We start from the raw sequence: 25,587 nt of genomic DNA, 5'->3' as shown, positions 1-25,587 counted from the left end.
AGGGCCCCCCCCGTAGCCGCGAGGATCGGCATTGATCATTGCCCCTCGCTGCAGTACGATATAGGAATGATTCTGCTGGATTGGTTTATTTACGCAGTGGGTTAATCCCCCCCCCGGGCGGCCGGTGGCGCCTCCCGGACCCGACCCCTGACCCGGAAGCGCACGCCGCCTGCACGCCGGAGCCGCGCTCAATATTGGACAAACCGCCCCGACCTGCGCCTTGACCACCGGCCCCGCGACCACCCTGACCCCCAACCCTGCGACCACCGGGCACCCTGACCCCCTGACCCCCTGACCCCCAACCCCACGACCACCGCGCGCCCTGACCACCGGCCCCACCACCAACCCCGCGACCACCGGGCACCCTGACCCCCAACCCCACCACCACCACCACCAACCCCGGGACCCGCGACCACCCGCTGCTCCCCGGCCCGGGCCCACGACCACAACAACCAGCCGCAGCCTCACGACCACCCGCCCCCGCTCCCCACGCTGGATAAGCCCGTCCACAAGCGGCCCGGGTCCCGCAAGCGGGCGGCCGAGCGGCGATGGGAGGAGAAGGAGCGGAGCCGCAACCTGCGGCGGCTGCAGAAGGGGGAGGGCGATGGCGATGGCGGCGGCGGCGGCGACGAGGACGAGGAGGAGCGGCGGCTGGAGGAGCTGGTGTTCGGCGGCGAGGCCGCGCTGCTGGAGAGGCTGCAGGTTGGCGGCCGGGGCTGGTCCGCGGCACAGAGAGTCATAGAGTGATACAGCGTGGAAACAGGCCCTTCATACAGTGATACAGTGTGGAAACAGGCCCTTCATAGAGTGATACAGTGTGGAAACAGGCCCTTCATACAGTGATACAGTGTGGAAACAGGCCCTTCATAGAGTGATACAGTGTGGAAACAGGCCCCTCATACAGTGATACAGTGTGGAAACAGGCCCTTCATAGAGTGATACAGCGTGGAAACAGGCCCCTCATACAGTGATACAGTGTGGAAACAGGCCCTTCATACAGTGATACAGTGTGGAAACAGGCCCCTCATAGAGTGATACAGTGTGGAAACAGGCCCCTCATAGAGTGATACAGTGTGGAAACAGGCCCTTCATAGAGTGATACAGCGTGGAAACAGGCCCTTCATAGAGTGATACAGCGTGGAAACAGGCCCTTCATAGAGTGATACAGTGTGGAAACAGGCCCCTCATAGAGTGATACAGCGTGGAAACAGGCCCCTCATAGAGTGATACAGTGTGGAAACAGGCCCCTCATAGAGTGATACAGTGTGGAAACAGGCCCCTCATAGAGTGATACAGTGTGGAAACAGGCCCCTCATAGAGTGATACAGTGTGGAAACAGGCCCTTCATAGAGTGATACAGTGTGGAAACAGGCCCTTCATAGAGTGATACAGCGTGGAAACAGGCCCCTCATACAGTGATACAGTGTGGAAACAGGCCCCTCATAGAGTGATACAGTGTGGAAACAGGCCCCTCATAGAGTGATACAGTGTGGAAACAGGCCCTTCATAGAGTGATACAGCGTGGAAACAGGCCCCTCATAGAGTGATACAGCGTGGAAACAGGCCCTTCATAGAGTGATACAGTGTGGAAACAGGCCCCTCATAGAGTGATAGTGTGGAAACAGGCCCCTCATAGAGTGATACAGTGTGGAAACCGGCCCCTCATAGAGTGATACAGCGTGGAAACAGGCCCTTCATAGAGTGATACGGCGTGGAAACAGGCCCCTCATAGAGTGATACAGTGTGGAAACAGGCCCCTCATAGAGTGATACAGTGTGGAAACAGGCCCCTCATAGAGTGATACAGTGTGGAAACAGGCCCCTCATAGAGTGATACAGTGTGGAAACCGGCCCCTCATAGAGTGATACGGCGTGGAAACAGGCCCTTCATACAGTAATACAGTGTGGAAACAGGCCCCTCATAGAGTGATACAGTGTGGAAACCGGCCCCTCATAGAGTGATACGGCGTGGAAACAGGCCCTTCATAGAGTGATAGTGTGGAAACAGGCCCTTCATCCCAACTTGCCCACACCGGCCAACATGCCCCAGCTACACTAGTCCCACCTGCCTGCTCTTGGTCCATATCCCTCCAAACCTGTCCTATCCATGTACCTGTCTAATTGTTTCTTAAACGATGGGATAGTCCCAGCCTCAACTACCTCCTCTGGCAGCTTGTTCCATACACCCACCACCCTCTGTGTGAAAACGTTACCCCTCAGATTCCTATTGAATCTTTTCACCTTGAACCTGTGTCCTCTGGTCCTTGATTCCCCTACTCTGGGCAAGAGACTGTGCATCTACCCGATCTATTCCGCTCATGATTTTGTACACCTCTATAAGATCACCCCTCATCCTCCTGCGCTCCATGGAATAAAGACCCAGCCTGTTTAACCTCTCCCTGTAGCTCACACCCTCTAGTCCTGGCAACATCCTCGTAAATCTTCTCTGCCCTTTCCAGCTTAGCAACATCCTTCCTATAGCAGAGTGACCAAAACTGAACATAATACTCCAAATGCAGTCTCACCAACATCTTGTACAACTGTAACCTAATGTCCCAACTCCTACACTCAGTACCCTGACTGATGAAGGCCTAACCCTACCTGTGATGCCACTTTTGGGGAACTATTTACCTGTACTCCTAGATCCTTCTGCTCTATTACACTCCCTATCTACCTGTGTCATAGAAAAAATAAAGGCGCAGGAGTAGGCCATTTGGCCCTTTGAGCCAGCACCGCCATTCAATATGATCATGGCTGATCATCTAAAATCAGTACCCCGATCCTGCTTTTTCCCCATATCCATTAATTTCTTTAGTCCTAAGAGCTAAATCTGACTCTTGAAAACATCAAGAGACATCAAGTGTTGCCACTTTAAAGGAACTATGCACCTGCGCTGTGAGATCGCTCTGCTCTACAACACTCCCCAGTGCCCTGCCATTCAGTCTGAAGCTCCTGCCTCGGTTAGACTTCCCCACAATACAACACCTTGCAGTTCCCTGCATGAAACTATTTGCCATTCCTCGGCCCACTTGGCCGACTGATGAAGATCCTGCTGTAAACAAGGATGGTGGTGGGGTGGGTGTGCGGCAGGGTCAGGGTCCTGGGGGAGGTGAGGTTGGGGACGTGGGTTAGGCCAGGCCGGGGGAGAGGGAGGGAGAGGACCGTGGTGTGGTGCGTACCCGGCCCACCCTGGGGACCTGGCGTCCATTCGAGGTGACGTGGAGCCTTGGTATCTGAAGGAGTGGGTCCGATGGACCATAAGACGTAGGAGTAGAATGAGGTCATTCAGTCCACTGTCCACTCCGCTATTCGATCATGGCTAATCAATTTTTCCCTTTCAACCCCATTCTCCTGCCTTCTCCTCATCACCCCTGATGCCCTTACTAATTGACAACCTGTCGATTTCTGCTTTAAAAAAATACTCGAGGGCGTCCACAGCCATCTGTGGTAATGAATTCCACAGATTCCACACTCTGGCTAAATAAATTCCTCCTTTAATTCTGAGGCTGTGCCCTCTGGTCCTCGACTCTTCCACTACTGGGAGCATCCTCTCCACATCCACTCTGCGTGCCTGGCCTTTCACGGGTGAGGTTTGGCCAGAGTGTGGCCGTGCTGGGGGTGGTGTTTGCGAGCCTGCGCTGGGTTTTGATGGCCCTTTCTCACTCTCTCAGCCAGCACAGGCGGCTCACGTGGATCAAACCTTGCTGGATGAAGACTCCAGCGACTCTGAGGTGGAAAACGAGGCCAAGTCCAGTGTCCCTCCGTGCAAGAAGGCAGCTTGGGTGGATGAGGAGGACGGAGTGGAGGATAAGTAAGTGGGGACTCTGGGTGAATCTGACTGAGCTGGAACAAGGGTGATGCCACCATCCCCCCTGCCCTCGCGATATGTTTCCCCTTCCTTCTCAGTCGCGTTTATTCGAGCAGTGTGTAACAGAGGACTCTCTGACTTCCGGGCTGTTCCCAGGGACACGCTCTGAGACCGGCCTCGAGTGCTGCTGAGCCATCGACTCAGCGAAAGATACTCTTCAGTCTGCCCGAAACTCGAGAGCCAAGTCAAGTCGTTTATTTGTCACATACACGATGTGCAGTGAAATGAAAGTGGCAATGCCTGCGGATTGTGCAAAAAAAAAACAGCATATAAATTTAAATTAATACAGAAAAGAAAATTTAGTCCCTGGAGTTATAATAGTTAACAGTCCTGATGGCATGTGGGAAGAAACTCCGTCTCATCCTCTCCGTTTTCACAGCGTGACAGCGGAGGCGTTTGCCTGACCGTAGCATCTGGAACAGTCCATTGCTGGGGTGGCAGGGGTCCCTCATAATCTTGCTTGCTCTGGATCTGCACCTCCTGATGTATAGGTCCTGCAGGGGGGCGAGTGTAGTTCCCATGGTGCGTTCTGCCGAACGCACTACTCTCTGCAGGGCCTTCCTGTCCTGGGCAGAGCTGTTCCCAAACCAGACTGTGATGTTGCCGGACAGGATGCTCTCTACAGCCTCAGAGTAGAAGCATTGAAGGATCCTCAGAGACACTCTGAATTTCCTCAGCTATCTAAGGTGGTAAAGGCGCTGCTTTGCCTTACCCACCAGTGCGACAATGTGTGTTGTCCATGTCAGATCCTCTTTGATGTGGACTCCCAGGTATTTAAAGCTGCTCACCCTATCCACAGTAGACCCATTTATTTCCAGTGGCGTGTACGTCCTTGGATGTTGAGCTCTTCTAAATTCCACAATCAGCTCCTTCGTTTTTTTGACATTCAAGAGGAGGCTATTGTCCCGACACCAGAGTGCCAGATCAGCCACCTCCTCCTAGTAGGCCTCCCAGCTGCGAGATGTCCTGCAGGGAATGTTGCCGGCCAGCCCGCTCCAGACTGCAGGAATACGCACTGAAGCTCGGTGCAGCCAACGCCAAGGCTCTGTGGGGGAGGACCACAGTCTAGGGTCCTTCCACTGCTAGACATTGAGGGGCAGAGGCCGGTGGAGTCACCCCTCACCCCAGGGGCTGTGTGGCGAGAGTGTTTAGAATAGAGACAAGATGCGAACACCACTGAGTATGACACAATAGGCTCCAAACATACGTGAACAAGTTGTTGTTGTTTGTTGTGCATCTATTTTTATTATGAATTTAAAAAAATTGAAATATAAACTATAAAGTTTTGCAAGGATAGTTCCCTCCACTCTGGTTCATTCTTCAATCTCAGTTGATGCCTCTCCCCCTCCCAGCGCCCTGCTGAGGGGCAGCACCTGCACCCTGCACCTGTCCAGGTGTGGCAGTGACCTGCCTACCTGTTCCAGTTGGGTGTTTGTAAAACGCCATCTATATTAGGGAAACCAATGTGGATTATTCACCGTAGACACAAAATGCTGGAGTAACTCAGCAGGTCAGGAATGGGTGACGTTTCGGGTCGAGACCCTTCCTCAGACTGATGTCGGGGGAGGGGGCGGGACCCTGCTGCCTGATCCGCTGAGTTACTCCAGCATTTTGTGCCTACCTTTGATTGAGACCGGCATCTGCAGTTTTTTTCCTACACATAGTGGATTATTGACCATCTGCTGACCGCTTCCATTTGTTTACAAATGTGACCGTTAGCCCTCGAGACCCCGGCGCTTTGTGTTTGACTAACCTGAATTCTTTGAGGACATTTTTTGTCGAATAGATAAGGAAGAGCCAGCGAAAGGGGACACAAAATGCTGGAGTATCTCAGCAGGTCAGGCCGCCTCTCTGGAGAACATGGGTAGCCAGCAAATGAGGTGTATTTAGTTTATCAGAAGGCTTTTGATGCGATTCGACACATGAAAGTGATCAACAAGGCCGTACAGTGCTACGTATCGAACTGAAGTGGCTGCTTCTCCTGTATTCATTCCGGTTTAGAGAAAGATTCATAAAATTTGTGGATTAAGAGGAAAATACTGAGGATAACTTTTAAAATCATGCTGTTTGGCAGGTCCAAATTGAATATAGTAAATAAAAGTGGAATTCCTGAAGTGGTTGCAGGGCTGCTGCTGGTGTGGGTCTGTCTGCATGGGGCTGCAGTCAGAACTGGTCGCAGGGCTGCTGCTGCTGCTGGTGTGGGTCTGCGGTCAGAGCTGGTCGCAGGGCCGCTGCTGGTGTGGGTCTGTCTGCACGGGGCTGCAGTCAGAGCTGGTCGCAGGGCTGCTGCTGGTGTGGGTCTGCAGTCAGAGCTGGTCGCAGGGCTGCTGCTGGTGTGGGTCTGTCTGCACGGGGCTGCAGTCAGCACGCTGCTCTCCGGTGCTGAGTAATCTACAGACTTTAGGCCCTGTGTTATGTTAGCTGGTGTGTTGAATGGTTAACAACGGCCTGTTTATTGATAATATTTTTTGTTGTTTTACAGAGTGCAAATGACGCATCGATTCCGGAAAAATCTACAGAAAAGCGCAAAGGAGAAGACCCTCACTGTGGCACAGCTGCAGCAGAGACTGAGAGAGCAGTATGTACCTTTGTTCCTCTCCAAACACACGCTCCCTCAGGGTACCCTTTCAAATGTCATTCTCCCATTCATTTGACCATTAAATGCCATCCACACATTTCATTTGGGTCAAAATGAACAAACAATAAAATGAATAAACAAGTAACCTGATATTGTGATAGAAGTATATCAAATTATCAGAGGTATAGGTTGGGTGGACAATAGACAATAGGTGCAGGAGTAGGCCATTCAGCCCTTCGAGCCAGCACCGCCATTCAATGCAATCATGGCTGATCACTCTCAATCAGTACCCCGTTCCTGCCTTCTCCCCATACCCCCTCACGCCGCTATCCTTAAGAGCTCTATCCAGCTCTCTCTTGAAAGCATCCAACGAACTGGCCTCCACTGCCTTCTGAGGCAGAGAATTCCACACCTTCACCACTCAGGATGGAAGTATCAAATACTATAAGGTTTAGCTTTAAGGTCAATGGGGCAGAGTTTAAAGGAGATGAGGGGGGGGCACGTTTTTTACAGAGATGGTGATGAGTGCCGGGGATGGTGGTGGAGGTGGGTCCCCACCCCTGCCCCCTGACATCAGACTGAAGAAGGGTCTTTGCCCGAAACGTCACCCATTCCTTCTGTCCCGAGATGCTGCCTGACCTGCTGAGTCACTCCAGCATTTTGTGTCTACTTTTGATTTAAACCAGCATCTGCAGTTTTTTTCCTACAAAGGAAACCGGAACTCAGCCAAGGTTTCAGTGAGAAATTCCACGGGGATTTTGATGCAGCAATGGAATTAAATAGTTGTCATGGAGCCCACACGATATCTAGTCTATGGACAGGAAGCTTCCACAACAATTGTCTGCTAGTGATGAATAATTTACTTTCCTGGTGGTTGATTGAAGGGTGAGTGTTGAGCAAGGCCCTGCTCTAACGCATCATGCTGCTTCAGTTAAGGCTGTCTGGGTTGAAGGAGGGCAGCTCTGACAGTCAGCACTCGCTTTTCACTCCACTCGTCCCGATCAAGATGTTCTGCACAAGTCTCCGATGTGGGACTCACACCAACAATCTTGAGCAAAACACAAAGTGGGTCAGGCGGGCGGGCGGGCGGGCGGTGTCTGTGGAGGGAATGGGCAGATAAGGAATTCTGAAGAACAACTCTGAAGAAAGGTCCCATTTTAAGGTCATAAGGAACAGGAGTAGAATTGGGCCCATCGAGTCTATTCCGCCATTCAATCTTGGCTCAATCTCTCCCTCCTAACCCCATTCTCCTGCCTTCCCATAACCCCTGACACCTGTACTAATCAGGAATCTATCTATTTCTGCCTTAAAAATATCCACTGACTTGGCCTCCACGGCCTTCTTTGGCAAAGAATTCCACAGATTCACCGCTCTCTGACAAAATAAATTTCTCCTCATCTCATCTCCTTCCTAAAGGAACGTCCTTTAATTCTGAGGCTGTGGCCTCTAATCCTAGACTCTCCCACTCTATCCAAGCCTTGTTTTGAAACCCCATTGGGCAATGAATGAAGCATGGATAGGGTGGACGGGCAGAACCTTGTCCCACGGCGGAAATGTCAGGGCCTGGAGGACATAGCTGTCATGTCAGAGAGAGAACGTTTAAGGGAGATGTGTGGGGCAAGATTATGTACGCATAATGTGGTGGGTGTACGGAACTATGCCGGTGTGGTGGTGCAGATACAGTATTGGTGTTTGAGGCTTTTACATTAGCACGTGAATATGTGGGATATCAATCAGGTGGGAGCAAAAGATATTTGTTTAATTTGCAGTCGATTTTGGCACTGAGACTGAGGGCTAAATGCCTGTTCGTGTGTTGTACTGTCCTACGTATGTCTGTGTGTGTGTGTGGTTGTTGGGCGCACCGCGATTGAGGGGCTGTACGTCACTGTGTCGTATTGGGAGACTTTGACCCGATGGGTGGGTGCACCCCAGTTGGGCCACATCCACGCACCTCTCGTGCTGGGTCCAAAGTGAATACACTTTCATTACAGGTTCCAGAGCGCTATGGGCGGAACACCATCGTGGGCAGAGAGGAAGGATAAAAAGACAAAAAAGGACAAGAAAGACTCGGACGAAGGTAACCTATTACAATCTGGGCGATGGAAACAGATTGGGCTTGTTTGTGCAGCCGCTTTTTACAGCGGTGAGACTGAGCTGCTGGTGGGAACCTATTTGAAGTATTTCTATTATTGAGTCACAGCTGTGTGTGTTACACAGAGTGGTGGGTGCCTGGCATGCACTGCCAGGGGTGGTGGGTGCCTGGCATGCACTGCCAGGGGTGGTGGATGTGCAGAGAATGGAGGGATATGGATCAGCATAAACATAGCATCATGTTTCAAATGGACTTTGGGGGCGGAAGGGCCTGTTCCTATGCTGTACTGTTCTGTTCTCTAATAACATAGAGACCCAGAAATGAAGGACATGCTAAAATCAGAGGTAGTAGAACGAGAGACATCTGGGTGTCAGTGGCAGGCTGCAATGTAATTGCAGGAATGAAGGTAGTGGTTTCATATAGAATCGTGTCCTTGGACTGAGTTACAGGCTGGAAGTTGATGTAGGGTCTTGGGGTAGTTTGTGTGTAGACTAACAGATGTCAAGGAGCAAGTTCAATGCTGGAATCTAATCAATAGATTGAGATGTTTTTGTATGGACTAATGGGTAACTTGGAGTTTCAGACGAGTCTAGTGGAGAGGTTATGCGGCTTTTGACCCAGAATTATAAATCCCAGGCAGTAAATCACAGGGTGGAAAATAATTGAGGTTTTGGTGATGGATCTTGATGAAAATATTAGTTCAGACCTCAAACTGTTACTTAAAATATCTTTAATTCATTGCTTTATGATGCCCTCAATGAATAATGCATTTTATCTATTATATTAGAAAGTGACGATGAAGATGATGAATTATTACGAAAAACTGGGAATTTTGTATCCACCTCTGCTGCCCTTGCCAAAGATGTGTTAGAGGTGAGGCTGAGAACTGGCGTGGAAGTGTGCGTGTGTGCAATGATCCTTAGACTGTTGTACTTGGGGGGGTCTAGGTATGCAGGGAATGGAGACATATGCATCATGTGCAACAGAGGAGATGAGATGAACTTGGCATCACGCTAGGCATGACGTTGTGGGCCACAGGGCCTGTTCCTGTGTGGCACTGTTCCAATATTCCATTTATTCATGCTTTTACCACTCGGCTTTGCTGATATTCTCCCGTTTACACTTGGCTTTTGAAAGTTGCTGCTCAGTGTATCATCGATTGGGGCAGAGTGCTCCCTGTTGTGACTGGCCATGTTTAGCTGTGCGGCTGGATGGGTTGCCAGGCTGCCGTCCGGTTCTCTCTCTCCTGGCGCTGGGAGGGATACGGGTGAGCATGTGCGTGGGAGCAGCTGCGTGTGACAACCCCCGGGGTTTCTCCTCACTCTCCTGGTGCTGAAGATCGTTGCCAGGGCTTGTTCACTCCCTGCAGTGATGTGAGCGAGCGGTGCAGCCAGAGTGTGGGGACTCGTCCTTCCTCCCGCAGCACTGGTGGGCATGCGGTGACTCGCGGTTTGGGTTAGTTCCTGTTTATTCAAGCCTACAATCACTCCATGGAGATGTACTGTTGGGGGAATGTTTTAGCTGCCTGCAGTTTGTCAGAGGCACCTGCTGGATGGAGAATTCCAGTGACGGGGAAGGAACAGCAATAGTAATCTGAGTCAGGACACAGTGTGACGTGGAGTGGAACCTAGAGGCAATGAATGTTCTCTGTACCTTCAGAGATTGGGGACAGAGTTTTTGGAGATGCTGCTGGACAAGCAGAAGAATGGTAGCGTAGAGTTCCATGTGAATCTGTACCGAGAGATCACATTACAGAGGTTAACCCATGATGAGCATTTGTCGGCACTGGGCCTGTACTCGCTGGAGTTTAGAAGGATGAGGGGGGACCTCATTGAAACGTACAGAATAGTGAAAGGCTTGGATAGAGTGGTTGTGGAGAGGATGTTTCCACTAGTGGGAGAGCCTAGGACTAAAGGTCATAGCCTTAGATTTAAAGGACGTTCTTTTAGGAAGGAGACGAGGAGAAATTTCTTTAGTCAAAGGCTGTGGAGGCAATCAGTGGATAGTTTTAAGGCAGAGGTAGATACATTTTTGATTAGTACAGGTGTCAGAGGTTATGGGGAGAAGGCAGGAGAATGGGGTTAGGAGGGAGAGATAGGTCAGCCATGATTGAATGGCGGAGTGGACTTGATGGACCGAATGGCCTAATTCTACTCCTATCACTGATGTCCTTATGCCCCTGCATTCTGTGGCCTTTTTTTGGGGGGGGAAATAAGAGTCCACATTGAAGGAGTGGTGTGGTGAGGCAGCCGTGCGTACGCCAGGTTTACCTGCTCCTCGACAACAGCTTCCCTCAGACTGAAGCTGCTTGAGCTGTGTCTGTAAAGAAAAATAATTGTCTCTTCTCCAGTGACTCGCGTGTCCTTGTGACGTCCCAAATTGCTACAAGGCCAATTAACTGCCTTCTGAAGTGTGGGCACGCATATGTGCGATGATTTCTGCTCAGCAAGAATACAGCGGAACAGATTGGACAAGTAATCCAGTTAATCATTTTTGGGCTGACAGTGAAATGTTGCTGGGTGTAGTAGTGCGTGCGTGTAGGAGACTGTAGTTAGCCTATGCCTCTTGGCACAGGGAGGGGAGATCTGTGCGACTTAATTATTCACTCTGTACTGTCGGGCTGCACGTTGCCCTTGCTATCTGATCCCCCTCCACAGCTTACAGGGAGGTGAAAACCATCGTGTCTGAGCTACTGGTATCCTGGTTCAGGCCGGTGCCACTGGGAATGGACAATTGTACAGCTTCTATCGGGAGACTAATTGGCTTGAGTGATGGAAGTGGTTGCTTTGTTCTGATCCTTTGATTGCTTCTCAACAGATAAAAACCTGCACGGATGCCAACCATGTCCGGCCATCAGACAGCAGATTAACCACAACTCAGTTCCACCCTCTGGCTCAAGTGATACTCACTGCAGGGAGAGACCGAGTCATCTCGCTCTTTCAGGTAGGCGCGGCTCTCAGTCCTGTCCGTGTATTAAACGCCAAACTCGTGCATTTCAGAGCAAACTCTTCACTCTGCGGCGTGAATATAAACTGGTGTCAGCGGCCCACGTGTGAGTGAGTGAGTCGCTACTGTTCATGGTGACGCCTGCATGTGGAGAGGGTGTTTCCACCAGTGGGAGAGTCTAGGACCAGAGGGCACAGCCTCAGAATAAAAGGACGTTCCTTTCGAAAGGAGAAGAGGAGGAATTTCTTTAGTCAGAGGGTGGCGAATCTGTGGGATTCATTGCCATGGACAGCTGAGGAGGCCAAATCATTTGGTGTTTTTAAAGCGGAGATAGACAGATTCTTGATTGGTACGGGTGTCAGGGGTTAGGGGGAGAAGGCACGAGAATGGGGGAGGTGGGTGGGTGGTTGAGAGAGAAAGACAGATGGGCCATGATTGAATGGCGGAGTGGAGTGGATGGGGCGTGTGGCCTAATTCTGCTCCAGTGACTGCTGAACTGATGAAGCCTGTGTGGACCAAACCAGCAGCTGCCTGTGTTCCCCCTCTGCAGGTTGATGGAAAGACCAACCCCAAGATACAGAGCGTGTGCCTGGAGAAGTTTCCCGTGTACAAGGCCCGGTTCAGTGCCGACGGTGAGCAGGTTATCGCCACAACCAACCGCGGCAAACTGTTCTACATCTACGACATGATAGTTGGCAAGATCATCCCTGTCACCAGCGTCAAAGGTGAGGATTTCCCCGCCAGCCCCTGAGAGTGCCCCTGATGCGAGAGGGTCTCGCCTGAGCCACCTCTGCACCTTCCATGCTGGAATGCAGTACCAGAGTAGCCTTGAGGAGGCTCTCAGGTCAGCATGTGGGTGTGGAGGGCGATGGGTCATGTGCAACAGATAGCCACAGAGTGCTGGAGTAACTCAGCGGGTCCGGCAGCATCTGTGGAGAAAAGGAGCGACCTTTTGGGTGTGAACCCTTCAGATAGGCATATGTGCCATAGGTCGTGTTCTTGTGCTACACTGTTCTATATTTTGTGAGTGTTGTGGGTTTGATGCTAGTCTGGAGCTGAGGGTTGGGGTGTGGGGCTGAGGGTGTGGGGTTGGGGCTGGTGTTGGGGCTGGGTGTGAGGTTGGGGTGTGGGGTTGGGGCGTGGGGTTGGAGTGGGGCTGAGGGGTGGGGTGGGGTTGGGGTGTGGTGGTTGGGGTGGGGCTGGGTGTGGGGTTGGGGTGGGGCTGAGGGTGGGGGGGTGGGGTTGTCGTGTGGGGCTGGGGTTGGGGTGTGGGGCTGGGTGTGGGGTTGGGGAGTGGGGCTGAGGGTTGGGGTGTGGGGTTGGAGTGGGGCTGAGGGTTGGGGCGTGGGGTGGGGGTGTGGGGTTGTCGTGTGGGGCTGGGGTTGGGGTGTGGTGGTTGGGGTGTGGGGCTGGGTGTGGGGTTGTGGTGTGGTGCTGGGATTGGGGTGTGGTGGTTGGGGTGTGGGGCTGGGTGTGGGGTTGTGGTGTGGTGCTGAGGGTTTGGACTGCTGCAGTGCAGAGGGTTGCTGCATTCTGGTGGGTCTCGGCTTTCAGATGATGTGACATACAAAGGTTTGGCTGCCTTCTCCGATAGATGCCAACGGTCTCCTGCCTCCCTTGAAGTGACCCTTGTTATAGCGGCCAATCTTTATCTCTCAGTCAGATGTATTGCATTGGTGTAGCTGCCGACTGAGGCCAGCTGGCCAGCTCTGTTGTCGTGTCGTGGGCTGTCACTGAAGCTGTGTTGTCTGGGTTTGTAGGATTACCGGAATGGGAAGTCATGAAGTTTGAGGTGTCGCCGGACGGCTCGTTGCTGCTGCTCACTGGTTCTGCCGGCTACCTGCACCTTCTCTCCATGAAGGTAAAAGACCAGGGCTCCATTACCACCGCGCTGCTGCCAGCTGATCACACATTCCAGTCCACACACACATCGTTAGTCAGAGGGTGGTGAATCTGTGGAATTCATTGCCACAGACGGCAGTGGATGCCAAGGCAGTGGGTATTTTTAAAGTGGAGATCAACGGATTCTTGATTAGTACTGGTGTCAAAGGTTATGAGGAGAAGGCAGGAGAATGGGGTTGAGAGGGAGAGATTGATCAGCTGTCAGTGATTCAATGGTTTATCAAGTGTACCAAGCTAAGTGAAATATTTGTTTTATATACCTCTCAGCAACACAATCACCACACATCAGCACCATCCCATGGTCAGTACAGAATAGCCCACTGGGTCTATATGCAGGAGGTGCCTCGCATGTGGCCTCTGCAGTGACTTGCAGCTGCGTCACTGTGCCACCTGTTGTGTCAGCTGCATGTATTTGTACATCCAGGTATTTGCAGGGCACCTTGCCAGTGCGTTGCCAGTCGAGGGTGCATTGGCTAGCCAATGTGTACAGGGCACATTGCCAGGGCTTTGCCAGTCGAGGGTGCATTGGCTAGAGGCCAATGTGTACAGGGCAACTTACCTGTGCGCTGCCAGTCGAGGGTGCATTGGCTAGAGGCCAATGTGCTTTGATGGTCCGCTCTTGCCCAGAAGGAAAGGCGAGATGTGGAAGGTGGCTCAACGCGCCCGATCTGTGTAGACCCATGCTGTTCCCACATTATGCCCCACGGGAGAGATCTAAGGCAACTTGGCCAAATGCCGGCCTCTCAGACGTGCAAACATCGGCCAAGTGCCCAGGCTTGGCATTGTGCGCTATGTTATTGGGCCTGTGTGCTAGATTACCCCACATTTCCCCACAAGGAACCACTGCCTCTCTGTCCGTGTCACTAACGACAGGGCCCAAGGTCCATCGAATGGCAATAAAACAAGATTGCAAACCCTCAACACAGACAGAAACAGAACTGCAGGAAATACTCAGCAGGCCAACCAGCATCTGTGGGGAGAGAAATGTAGTAAACGTTAGTTAGTGCCCAATATTAGACACACCAAGCTGGAGTAAATCAGTGGGACGGGCAGCATCTCTGGAGAGAAGGAATGGGTGATTTTTCGGGTCAAGACCCTTCTCTCCAGAGATGTTGCCTGTACTCCCTGAGTTACTCCAGCTTTTTGTGTCTTTCTTCGGTTTAAACCAGCATCTGCAGTTCCTTCCTACACAGTTAGAGCCCAATGTTCAGCTGGATTCCCATCAGGGGATTGATGCCGTGCTTGGTTTACACGCTGGTTGTTTTACACGCTGGTTGTTTTACACGCTTGGTTTACACGCTGGCTGTTTTACACGCTTGGTTTACCCGCTGGCTGTTTTACACACTTGGTTTACATGCTGGTTGTTGTGTGTTTGGGGCCAGGCTGGTGCCGTTTCCCGGCAGCTTCACGGTTTTGTGGGGTCTTTTCCTGTCCCCAGACCCAGACCAGGGGTTGGGCCCAAAGATACTAGAGGAACAAGATGAACCACTCCGTCGAAATCGCCGATACTGAAGTGTAGTACGCAAAGGAGCGTAATGTCTGCCATTTTAGTAAGCAAATCCCACTCTTCGTTCTGCCTCTCACAGTGTAATCGGTGTATTGGGGGAACAGTGATGATTTCGTAAAAATGCAGAATATATCTCATCTATCAATTCACAGATTTTTGTTATTTTTCTTTAAAAATGTTTCTGCCTACTAAAATGGCGCTGTGACATACTACGGTTTTTAGGGTCGAGTGGTCTATCTTGCTCCTCTAGCATCTTTGGTTGGGCCCTGTCCTGGTGGTTTTGTCCTGCTGGAGAGCTGTGCGTTCGATGACCAAGCTCACCGCCGAACCATGTTTAACACTGGCAACGGCTTCATCTCCTAACTGCTCTGTTCCTCCTGCAGACCAAAGAGCTGGTGGGCAGCATGAAGATCAATGGCCAGGTGGTGGCCAATGCTTTCTCTCCAGACGGGAGTGTGGTGTACTCGACCTCTGGTGAGCAGGGCTGGGGCTGGGCGGGGAGGGAGGGTGAGGGGGTGAGGGGGGGAGCAGGAGGCATAGAATGAGCTTGCTTGGGGTGAGCTAGGCAAGGTGATTGTCCAAACTAGTGTGGGGGGAGGGTTAAGGGGCAGGGCCAGAGCGAGTGGGGGCAAACTGGGCTCTCACTATCGCCGGAGTTTATCCATATACTGAGAAGGTAATTAAAGGAAAGGATTCCGTTTATTGTCCCATGTACTGAGGTACAGTGAAAAGCCTTTGTTGCATTCTAACCAGTCAATGGAAAGACAATACATGGTTATAATCGAGGCATTCACTGTGACAGATACATGATGAGTGAATAACGTTTAATGTAAGGAAAGGCCAGTAAAGTTCCATCAAAGATAGTGCAAGGGTCACCGATGAGGTTGATGGTAGTCCAGGACCGCTCTTTGGTTGCCGTGGGATTGTTCAGTTGCCTGGTAACAACTGGGGGAGAAAAAAAAATCTTTTTAGTTAAAAGATAGTTTGACCGGAGAACACTGCCAATGTAAAAACACTTTTGGATCCCTGTTTCCCTGTGGATCACAGCTCACAAAATTGTTTACGTATCTCTTGTGCTGCTACAAGTAAGAATTTAATTGTTCCATTTCAGCGTGTGTGACAATGAACTACTGCGGACTTGGCCACTGAGGTGTGGGCTGGAGCTGTGCATGTTATCCAAGCGTGATGTTTCTAGAATGTCAGGGCAGGTTAGAGAGGCTGCGTGCGTTCCCCCTGCTCCTGCTATATCCAGTTTCTTGGTCCCTGCAGTCACGTCCATGGTAACACACATTTGTATAGCACCAGTGGTACAGTGGCTCTTTCCTATTAATGATTGCTGCAGGAAACGTGGGATTTGCAATGCTTTTCCTTGGAGCAGTGAGCGTGGACTGAGACCAGTCTGAATTGTTCAGTTTGAAGAAGGGTCTCAACCTTTCTATATCTATAGCACCGTTCTATATCTCTCTACATCATCTTCTATATCTCTTGTTTCCCTTTCCTGTGACTTTCAGTCTGAAGAAGGGTATCTACCCGAAACGTCACCCATTTCTTCTCTCCAGAGATGCTGCCTGACCCGCTGAGTTCCTCCAACGTATTGTGTCTATCTTCAGTTTAAACCAGCATCTGCAGTTCCTTCCTGAACAGTGTGAGTCCACCCAGGGTGGAGGTTGTGATTGCCAGGTGCAGGCAGGGCAGGGTGCAGGCAGGCAGGGCGGGGCAGTGTGCAGGCAGGGCGGGGCTGGGCAGGGCGGGGAGTGGCGGCACGTGGAGAGACTGGTGTACGATGCTGTGGCTGACTCTGGTTGCTGTTCCTGTGCTTGATGTTCCAGATGACGGGGAGGTTTACGTGTGGGACGTGAAGAGTAGGAGGTGCATGAACAGGTTCACCGATGAAGGATGCCTGAGGGGAACGTGCATCGCAGTGTCTCGCAACGGGCAGTACGTCGCCTGCGGGTAGGATCTGGTCAACTGGCCATCCATGTACACGCGCCCTCCTAGAGTCATAGAGTGGTACAGTGTGGAAACAGGCCCTTCGGCCCAACTCGCCCACACCAGCCAACATGTCCCAGCTACACTAGTCCCAGTTGCCTGAACTTGGTCCATATCACTCCAAACCTGTCCTATCCATGTACCTGTCCTATCCATGTACCTGTCCTATCCATGTACCTGTCCTATCCATGTACCTGTCCTATCCATGTACCTGTCCTATCCATGTACCTGTCCTCACGGTCCCAGCGGGACAAGCCTGAGGGTGACTGTGGGTTTGGTTTAGTTCAGAGACACAGCAGGGAGCATGCCCGCCCACCGAGTCCACGCCGACCAGCGACCCCCGTTCACACTAGTTCTATGTTATCCCACTTTCTCATCCACTCCCTACACACCAGGGGTAATTTACAGACGGCCAATTAACCTACAAACCTGAACGTCTTTGTGATTTGAGGGAAACCGGAGCACCCAGAGAAAACCTGCGTGATCGCAGGACGAATGTGCAAACTCCACAGAGAGAGCACCGGAGGTCAGGATGGAACCCGGGTCCCTGGCGCTGTGAGGCAGCAGCTCCACCCGCTGCCTGGTCCCGTGTGCTGGCTGTGTTTCTAGCCCCTGCGTCAGAGACCCTTGTTGGGACAAGTGGCTGCAGGGTGACAGGCTCTGCCCCCCCTCCCCCCTCTACCGTGTGTGTTAGGGGGTGGGGGGGGGGGGGGGACAGCCACAGTCCTGGCCCTGAGTCTCAGTGTAGTGGGTGAGGGGCTGGGCTGTTGTGCTGTGAGTGGGTGGGGGGGGGGGGGGGTGATGGCATCCTGCAGATCCACGAGCTGGGGGGGCAGTTCCTCCCTGAGCCATGTTGGACAACCGCCCTCCCGCTCCCTCCAGCAGCTAGCCTAGGTAATTGAACTCTTTCGAGTTTTGTTTTCAATTTACCAGAAAAAATTGCAGTATTGTGTCTGGATCGTTGCTCTGAATTCCATTTTCTTTTTGAGAGTTGGAATTCCCCTGGTTGTGAACCCTGGGCAGCCAAGACTACTCAACAAATGTAATTCTAAGCTGCTTTGAGAGGATTAGAAAAATAGGCCAGTAATCCCCCTTTAATCTCTGGTGGTTCCATTAAACTCTGCTTATTGCTTTCAGTTTGGTGAGCAGCGTTACCTGTGAGAGGATTATGTAGCAGCAATCATTAGAAGTGCTGGAAGGCTCCTGCCCTCTCACTCACTCACTCTACAATCTCTGACTTTACATTGCTTGTTCTGGCTTGAAACTGCATTCTAAATTACTGTTGCTACTCTTCCGTCTGTACGTTTAGAATGGGCCTAAAACAAAGTGCTGGAGTTACTCAGCGGCGGCTCAGGCAGCATCCATGAAGGGAATGGCTAGGTAACGTTTTGGATCGCAACCCTTGTTCAGACCCCACAGATGCTGCATGACCCTCCAGTACTTTGTATTTTGCTCAGGATACCAGCACCTGCAGTTCCTTGTGTCTCATTTGTAGATTCTTGCCCGCTGTAAATTCGGGCAATGTCAATGGTCACTGCATTTAAAGTAATCTCATGTAAAGATGCTTCAAGGTATTGTGCCTGCGATCTACTGTGGGAAGGAACTGCAGATGCTTTTTTGCCCAGAGAGTTGTGAATTTGTGGAATTCTCTGCCACAGAGGGCAGTGGAGGCCAATTCACTGGATGAATTTAAAAGAGAGTTAGATAGAGCTCTAGGGGCTAGTGGAATCAGCGTTATGGGGAGAAGGCAGGCACGGGTTACTGATTGTGGATGATCAGCCGTGATCACAATGAATGGTGGTGCTTGCTTAAATGGCCTCCTCCTGCACCTATTTTCTATGTTTCTATGCTGGTTTACACTGAAGATAGACACAAAATGGTGGAGTAACTCGGCAAAGGGGCAGGCAGTATCTGGAGACAAGCCACCCCTTGTCTCCAATGATTCCGCCTGTCCCACTGAGTTACTCCAGCATTTTGTGTCTTATCTTCGGTACCTGCGACCTATATGTGTCCCAATGTTCCGGGACACTTTGCATTACTCTTCCTCAATGTACTAAATAACTGTATTCTTCGTGCTTGGCTTGTCAGGTCCAGTTCTGGAGTTGTGAATGTTTACTCACAAGACAGCTGCCTGATCGAAACTACCCCTAAACCAATAAAGGCCATCATGAACTTGGTTACTGCAATATCGTCAGTGTCCTTTAACCCCACCACAGAGATCTTGGCCATTGCTTCAAAGACCACGGATGATGCAGTCAAGCTGGTGAGTGGTGATGCTGGGCAGTGTTGGTGGTTTGGATATACTCGCTATACGCTTCCTGCGGCAATGATCTAGTCTCTGACAGAGTGAGGGTGGTGGGCAATGTGCAAGTCCTCAGGAGTCTGGGACATCATGCAAAGAAAGCTGGATAAACAGCAGTGAGTGGCGCTGGGTGGGACGTGCTAGCATGGGGCCTTTGGGCTGAGTGGCCAGTGTTACAGAGACAGTGTGCTGCTGCATGGTGCTGAGGTGGGCAGCTAACGATGCTGCAGCTGTTAGAGGGTTTATGTGTTGCAAGAGGTTGCTGCTTCAAGTGCCTGTGATCTGACTGCTGGTATCTTTTGGAGTCCATGTGCAGCAGGTAACAGAGTTCTTGCCTATCATCCATCCCAAAGTCTTCTGTTTGCAGCATGGAAACTCGCCCGTCGGTTCACTGACTCCACACTGATCAGTGATCACTCTTCACACCAGTTCTGCGTTATCCCACTTTCACATCCACTCCCTACACACTAGGGGGCAATTTACAAAACAACAGTTAACCTACAAACCCGCACGTCTTTGGGTTACAGGAGGAAACTGGAGCACTGAAGGAACGGTCACAGTGAGAACGTGCAAACTCCACGCAGACAGGGTGGAACCCGGGTCTCTGGCGCTGTGTGGCGGTCACTACCCGCTGCGCCACAGTGCTTGCTCGACCCTGGTCCTCAGTGCTACCCTCAGGGTGCCAAGCAGGAATTAGAGTTGTGTTTTATTCAGTAAGATAAGGATGAGGTGCTCAATAACCAAGCGGGCGTTCAGTTGGCCAAGGCTCCTCTCACCAGAGCAGAGCAGAGCGGGTATTATGTTTCTGAGTAAAGTGCTGGAGGAAGTGTGTGGGACTGTGGGGGGGGGGAACAGGTAACAGGTAACGTCTCGGGTCAGGACTGTGGGGGGGGGGGGGACAGGTAACGTCTCGGGTCAGGACTGTGGGGGGGGGGACGGGACAGGTAACGTCTCGGGTCAGGACTGGGGAGTGACGGGGGACAGGTAACGTCTCGGGTCAGGACTGTGGGGGGGGGGACAGGTAACGTCTCGGGTCAGGACTGTGGGGGGACGGGGGACGGGACAGGTAACGTCTCGGGTCAGGACTGTGGGGAGTGACGGGGGACAGGTAACGTCTCGGGTCAGGACTGGGGGGGGACGGACAGGTAACGTCTCGGGTCAGGACTGGGGAGTGACGGGGGACAGGTAACGTCTCGGGTCAGGACTGTGGGGAGTGACGGGGGACAGGTAACGTCTCGGGTCAGGACTGGGGGGGGACGGGACAGGTAACGTCTCGGGTCAGGACTGTGGGGAGTGACGGGGGACAGGTAACGTCTCGGGTCAGGACTGGGGGGGGACGGACAGGTAACGTCTCGGGTCAGGACTGGGGAGTGACGGGGGACAGGTAACGTCTCGGGTCAGGACTGTGGGGAGTGACGGGGGACAGGTAACGTCTCGGGTCGGGACTGGGGGGGGGGGGGACAGGTAACGTCTCGGGTCGGGACTGGGGGGGGGGGGGACAGGTAACGTCTCGGGTCTGGACTGGGGGGGGGGGGGGGACAGGTAACGTCTCGGGTCGGAACCTTTCATCAGACGGAGGGAAATCAGAATGTGGATGTGATTGTCACCATCAATCCCTCCCCCCACAGATGCTGCCTGACCCGCTGAGTTCCTCCGGCACTTTGTGCTTTGCTCAAGGTTCCAGCACCTCTTGCGTCTCTACCGTTTTTATAAATACTTTGGTACTGTTTCTTGCAGATCCACATCCCGTCCTTCACGGCGTTCTCGAACTTCCCCATATTCCGACGCAAGAACATTTACCAGGCCCAGGCCATGGACTTCTCCCCCAGGAGCGGCTTCTTCTCCATTGCCAACAACAATGGCCGAGCCTTGTTGTACAGGTGTGTGACTCATCAGCCAACATGGGGCGCGCTCCACCTAGCTAACCGGGACACAGTTCACCTGAATCACACCTGCGCTTTACCCCTGACCCTCACCTGCACTTCACCCCTGACCCTCACCTGCGCCTCACACCTGACCCTCCCTCGCCTGCACTTCACACCTGACCCTCACCTGCGCCTCACACCTGACTGACTGTCAAGGCAGCAGGGCCAGTCGTGGTGTTAGTTTTGTCAGTGGTCTCTTTACTTCTATTCCTGCCCGCTGCCTGACCACGGGCCATCCCGTGCCTCGGCTCACAGTGATCCAACGTTATCACTAGTCTTCCACGCTGCCCAACAGAGAGAGCCTGGAGCCTGCCCTGAGCCTGCCCTGAGCCTGCCCTGAGCCTGCCCCAGCACTGCTTCCACTGGCAGAGGGCCTGGAACCTGCCCCAGCACTGCTCCCACTGGCAGAGGGCCCTGGAACCTGCCCCAGCACTGCTCCCACTGGCAGAGGGCCTGGTAGATTGGGCTGGGCAGATAATGCACACAGCCGCTGCACTGCCCCAGTATAGTTTAGCTGAGAGATATACAGCATGGAAACGTCAGGCCACCAGGCCCACACCAACCTACGATCACCATTTCACACTCGTTCTATTTATCCCACGTTCTCGTCTGATCCCGAAACACAATGGGGAATTTACAGAAGTTCATTAACCTATAAACCTGCTCGTCTTTGGGATGTGTGAGGAAACCCACGCGGTCACAGAAAGGACGTGCAAACTCCACACAGACCGCACCTGAGGTCAGGATTGAACTAGGGTCTCTAGCGCTGTGAGGTAGCAGCTCTACCCACTGCACCGTGATGCTGCCCGAACGTTTATTCCAACTTTGGCACTGGCCTCTGTGTGAATTTAAGGTGATTATGCGCTGGGAGGGTGGGTTGCACTGGCGCTGAGACTCTGCGGGGAGGAGGAGCAGCCTGCGTTGGAGTATTCCCCAGCAACGTCTCTGGGCCTCAGCAACGTTGCTCCAGTCAGACCTTGCTCTGTTCCCAACACAGTCACCGCCCCGTGCTGCCACCGATCATCTCCAGCTTCCTGGCCCTGATCGTGGGTCTGGGCAGCCAGAGCCCAGCCCAGCGTGACCCGACCCGACCCGACCCACCTCCTGCTGTCTGTCTGTGGCTCTGCCCTCCATGCCACCAACCCTGGGGGGGGGCAAGTCCTGCAATTGCACACACGACCGGTCAGCCTCCACAAACCACAGCATCTGGCAGGTGCTCGGCTCACATTAATGTCTGTCTTACTTCCAGGGTGAAGCACTACACTGACTTCTGACCGCCAGCCAAGGTGAGTCCCCAGCTCAGCTTCTGCTTCCACTGTGGTGGGGCGGAGTAAGGGGGGGAGGTGGTGTGTGTTCTGAGTGGTGTGTGTGTTCTGAGTGGTGTGTGTGTGTGTGTGGGGGCAGGGGGGGGGGGGTTGGTGTGTGTTCTGAGTGGTGTGTGTGGGGGGAGGTGGTGTGTGTTCTGAGTGGTGTGTGTGTGGGGGCAGGGGGGGTTGGTGTGTGTGGGGGGAGGTGGTGTGTGTTCTGAGTGGTGTGTGTGTGTGGGGGCAGGGGGGGGTTGGTGTGTGTTCTGAGTGGTGTGTGTGGGGGGAGGTGGTGTGTGTTCTGAGTGGTGTGTGTGGGGGCAGGGGGGGGTTGGTGTGTGTTCTGAGTGGTGTGTGTGGGGGGAGGTGGTGTGTGTTCTGAGTGGTGTGTGTGTGGGGGCAGGGGGGGTTGGTGTGTGTGGGGGCAGGGGGGGGTTGGTGTGTGTGGGGGGAGGGGGGGTTGGTGTGTGTGGGGGGAGGGGGGGTTGGTGTGTGTGGGGGGAGAGGATGTATTTTGTTTTTGGAGTGCAGCTTGCCGTGTGTTTTTTGGGGAGGTATGAGATACAAAGTTTTGGAGTAACTCAACCAGTCAGGTGGCATCTCTGGAGGGCATAAGGAACTGCAGGTGCAAGAGGCACAGTGCTGGAGTAACTTGGTGTGTGTTTCTGGTGGGGGTGGGGTTTCTGCAGCGTTGTTGGAAGCTATCCAGTCCTTATGTGGGACTGGACAATTCACAAGGATAATGGGCTGGCATGAACTTAGTGGGCTGAATGGCCACAACCCCTGTTATGACAATTCTGTCGCAGAATCAATTAAAACAATTGCTTACTTTAATTCTCCCTCCCATTTCCACACTGACCTTCCTGTCCGGGGTCTCCTCCATTGTCAGACTGAGGCTAAACGCAAATTGGAGGAACAGCATCTCATATTTCGCTTGGGCAGCTTACAGCCCAGCGGTATGAATATTGATTTCTCTCACTTCAGGTAGCCCCGGCATTCCCTCTCTCTCCATCCCTCCCCCACCCAAGTTGCACCAGCTTCTCGTTCTCACCCAACGCACAGCTAACAGTGGCCTGACTTCTTTATTATTGTAACTTTTTTGCACATCTTTTATTCATTGTTCTTTATCTCTCTACATCGTCTCTCTCTCTCTCTCTCTCTCTCTAGTTTCCCTTATCCCTAACTAATCTGAAGCAGGGTCTCGACCCGAAACGTCACCCATTCCTTCTCTCCAGAGATGCTGCCTGACCTGCTGAGTTACTCCAGCTTTTTATGTCTATCGTCGGTTTAAACCAGCATCTGCAGTTCCGTTTACAAGGCTGGACTGGATCGATGTTTGAGGGAGAATAATTCCCGAGGATAATGGGCTGTGGGCTGAATGGCTGTGGTGTGATAATCCTGTTGCTCGGTGAAGCCAAGGTTTGCTCCATGGAAGGTGCTCTCCGCTCCGTGGAAGGTGCTCTCCGCTCCATGGAAGGTGCTCTCCGCTCCATGGAAGGTGCTCTCCGCTCCGTGGAAGGTGCTCTCCGCTCCGTGGAAGGTGCTCTCCGCTCCGTGGAAGGTGCCCTCCGCTCAGTGGAAGGTGCCCTCCGCTCCGTGGAAGGTGCTCTCCGCTCCGTGGAAGGTGCTCTCCGCTCCATGGAAGGTGCTCTCCGCTCCACCCCGCTGCTCAGCACTGCAACGTTTTCCCATTGAAACTTGTACTTGTGCTTCCTGAGAACTTCCTCGCTAACCTTCCTCCTTCTGACTTTCATTTTGCAGTTGTCGGCGGCCCAGTTGACCATCGCAGCGTGGAGTTTAGTCCCATCCCATGGGTACAAGGAGCAAGCTGGTTGTTTCTGTCAAGGCAACACGGTGGCTCAGCGGTAGAGTTGCTGCCTTACAGCGAATGCAGCGCCGGAGACCCGGGTTCAATCCCGACTATGGGCGCAGTCTGTACGGAGTTTGTACGGTCTCCCCGTGACCTGCGTGGGTTTCCTCCGAGATCTTTGATTTTGTCCCACACTCAAGACGTACAAGAGGTTAATTGGCTTGGTAAATGTAAAAAAATTGTTCCTAGTGGGTATAGGATAGTGTTAATGTGTGGGGATCGCTGGTCGGCGCGGACTCGGTGGGCCGAAAGGGGCTGTTTCTGCACTGTATCTCTAAATGTCTGATGGTTTGTGCTTTCTCCCATGGTAATAAATAAAGTTACTATTTGCGCAGTCGAGAGGTTTGGGTTCCATACACAGCCCCGCAGTACCAAGGATGGTGCCTTCTCTCCGTGTTACAGTGTCTGCATGTAACACGCGTTGTTGAGCAGCGGTCAGGGCAGGAGCGTGGATCAGCAGCATCTATGTTCCCAGTTCCCACAAGCAAGGTCACTGAGTAAAGACTGCACGTAGCCCTCTGATCTGCGCCCTGCAGTGGGGAGATTTGTCACCCGGCTTATCTTGATGGAAAAGTGGAGTTGGAAAAAGGTTTTCAAGAGAGAGTTAGATTTAGCTCTGAGGGCCAACGGAATCAGGGGATATGGGGTAAAAGCAGGAACGGGGTACTGATTTTAGATGATCAGCCATGATCATATTGAATGGCGGTGCTGGCTTGAAGGGTCGAATGGCCTCCTCCTGCTCCTATTGTTCTATGTTCCCATTCTAAACGCAAACTGGAGGGGCAACCCCTGGTACAGATGCTCCCCGGCTTACGATGCTTCCACTTACGATATTTTAACTTTGCGTTGGTGCAGATGGCAGCGAGCTGTAGCGAGCTGTAGCGAGCAGCCCCTCGCTTCCCACCAAGTCATCACGTGTATTAAATGCATTTCCACTTACGATATTTTCGGTTTGCGATGGGTTTCTCGGAACGCAAGTCCATCGTAAGTTGAGGAGCGCCCGTTATTCTGCTTGGGCAGCTTATACTCCAGCGGTATGAACATTGGACACTCACAACTTCAGCTGATAACCCCCTCTCTTTCCCACCCACCCACTTCTCCCCACCACCCTGCTCCTTTCCCCTCCGTCCCACACTCATCCCTTCAATCCCCTTCTCCCCATTGCCATTTGTTCTACCTCATTCCACCCGTATCCTTCCCTCCTGCTTTACATTTGGCTCTGTTTTCGCCTCCTTATCTGACACCATTTTGTCTCCGTTTCACCCGTGTCCTTTGTCACTTACTCCACCAATCTGACACACTCAC

At 52.5% G+C, this 25,587-nt stretch overlaps 1 protein-coding gene across 1 annotated transcript; it reads left to right on the top strand.

The window, feature by feature from the left end:
* Positions 1-369: 369 nt before the first annotated feature.
* utp18 (UTP18 small subunit processome component) lies at positions 370-24,583 on the top strand (the record flags this gene model as incomplete). The annotated part of the gene is made up of 14 exons (XM_078401604.1): positions 370-702; positions 3,671-3,810; positions 6,350-6,445; positions 8,437-8,522; positions 9,325-9,410; positions 11,355-11,480; positions 12,034-12,208; positions 13,244-13,344; positions 15,276-15,366; positions 16,722-16,845; positions 18,970-19,144; positions 20,921-21,063; positions 22,358-22,394; positions 24,174-24,583. Coding segments are annotated over 13 exons (1,701 nt in total), but the record flags the coding sequence as incomplete, so codon positions are not given.
* Between the last annotated feature and the right edge of the window lie 1,004 nt (positions 24,584-25,587).

The sequence above is a fragment of the Rhinoraja longicauda genome, chromosome 6 (assembly GCF_053455715.1).
Source record: "Rhinoraja longicauda isolate Sanriku21f chromosome 6, sRhiLon1.1, whole genome shotgun sequence".
Lineage (NCBI taxonomy): Eukaryota > Metazoa > Chordata > Chondrichthyes > Rajiformes > Arhynchobatidae > Rhinoraja > Rhinoraja longicauda.
This window is presented reverse-complemented; position numbering and strand designations above follow the sequence as displayed.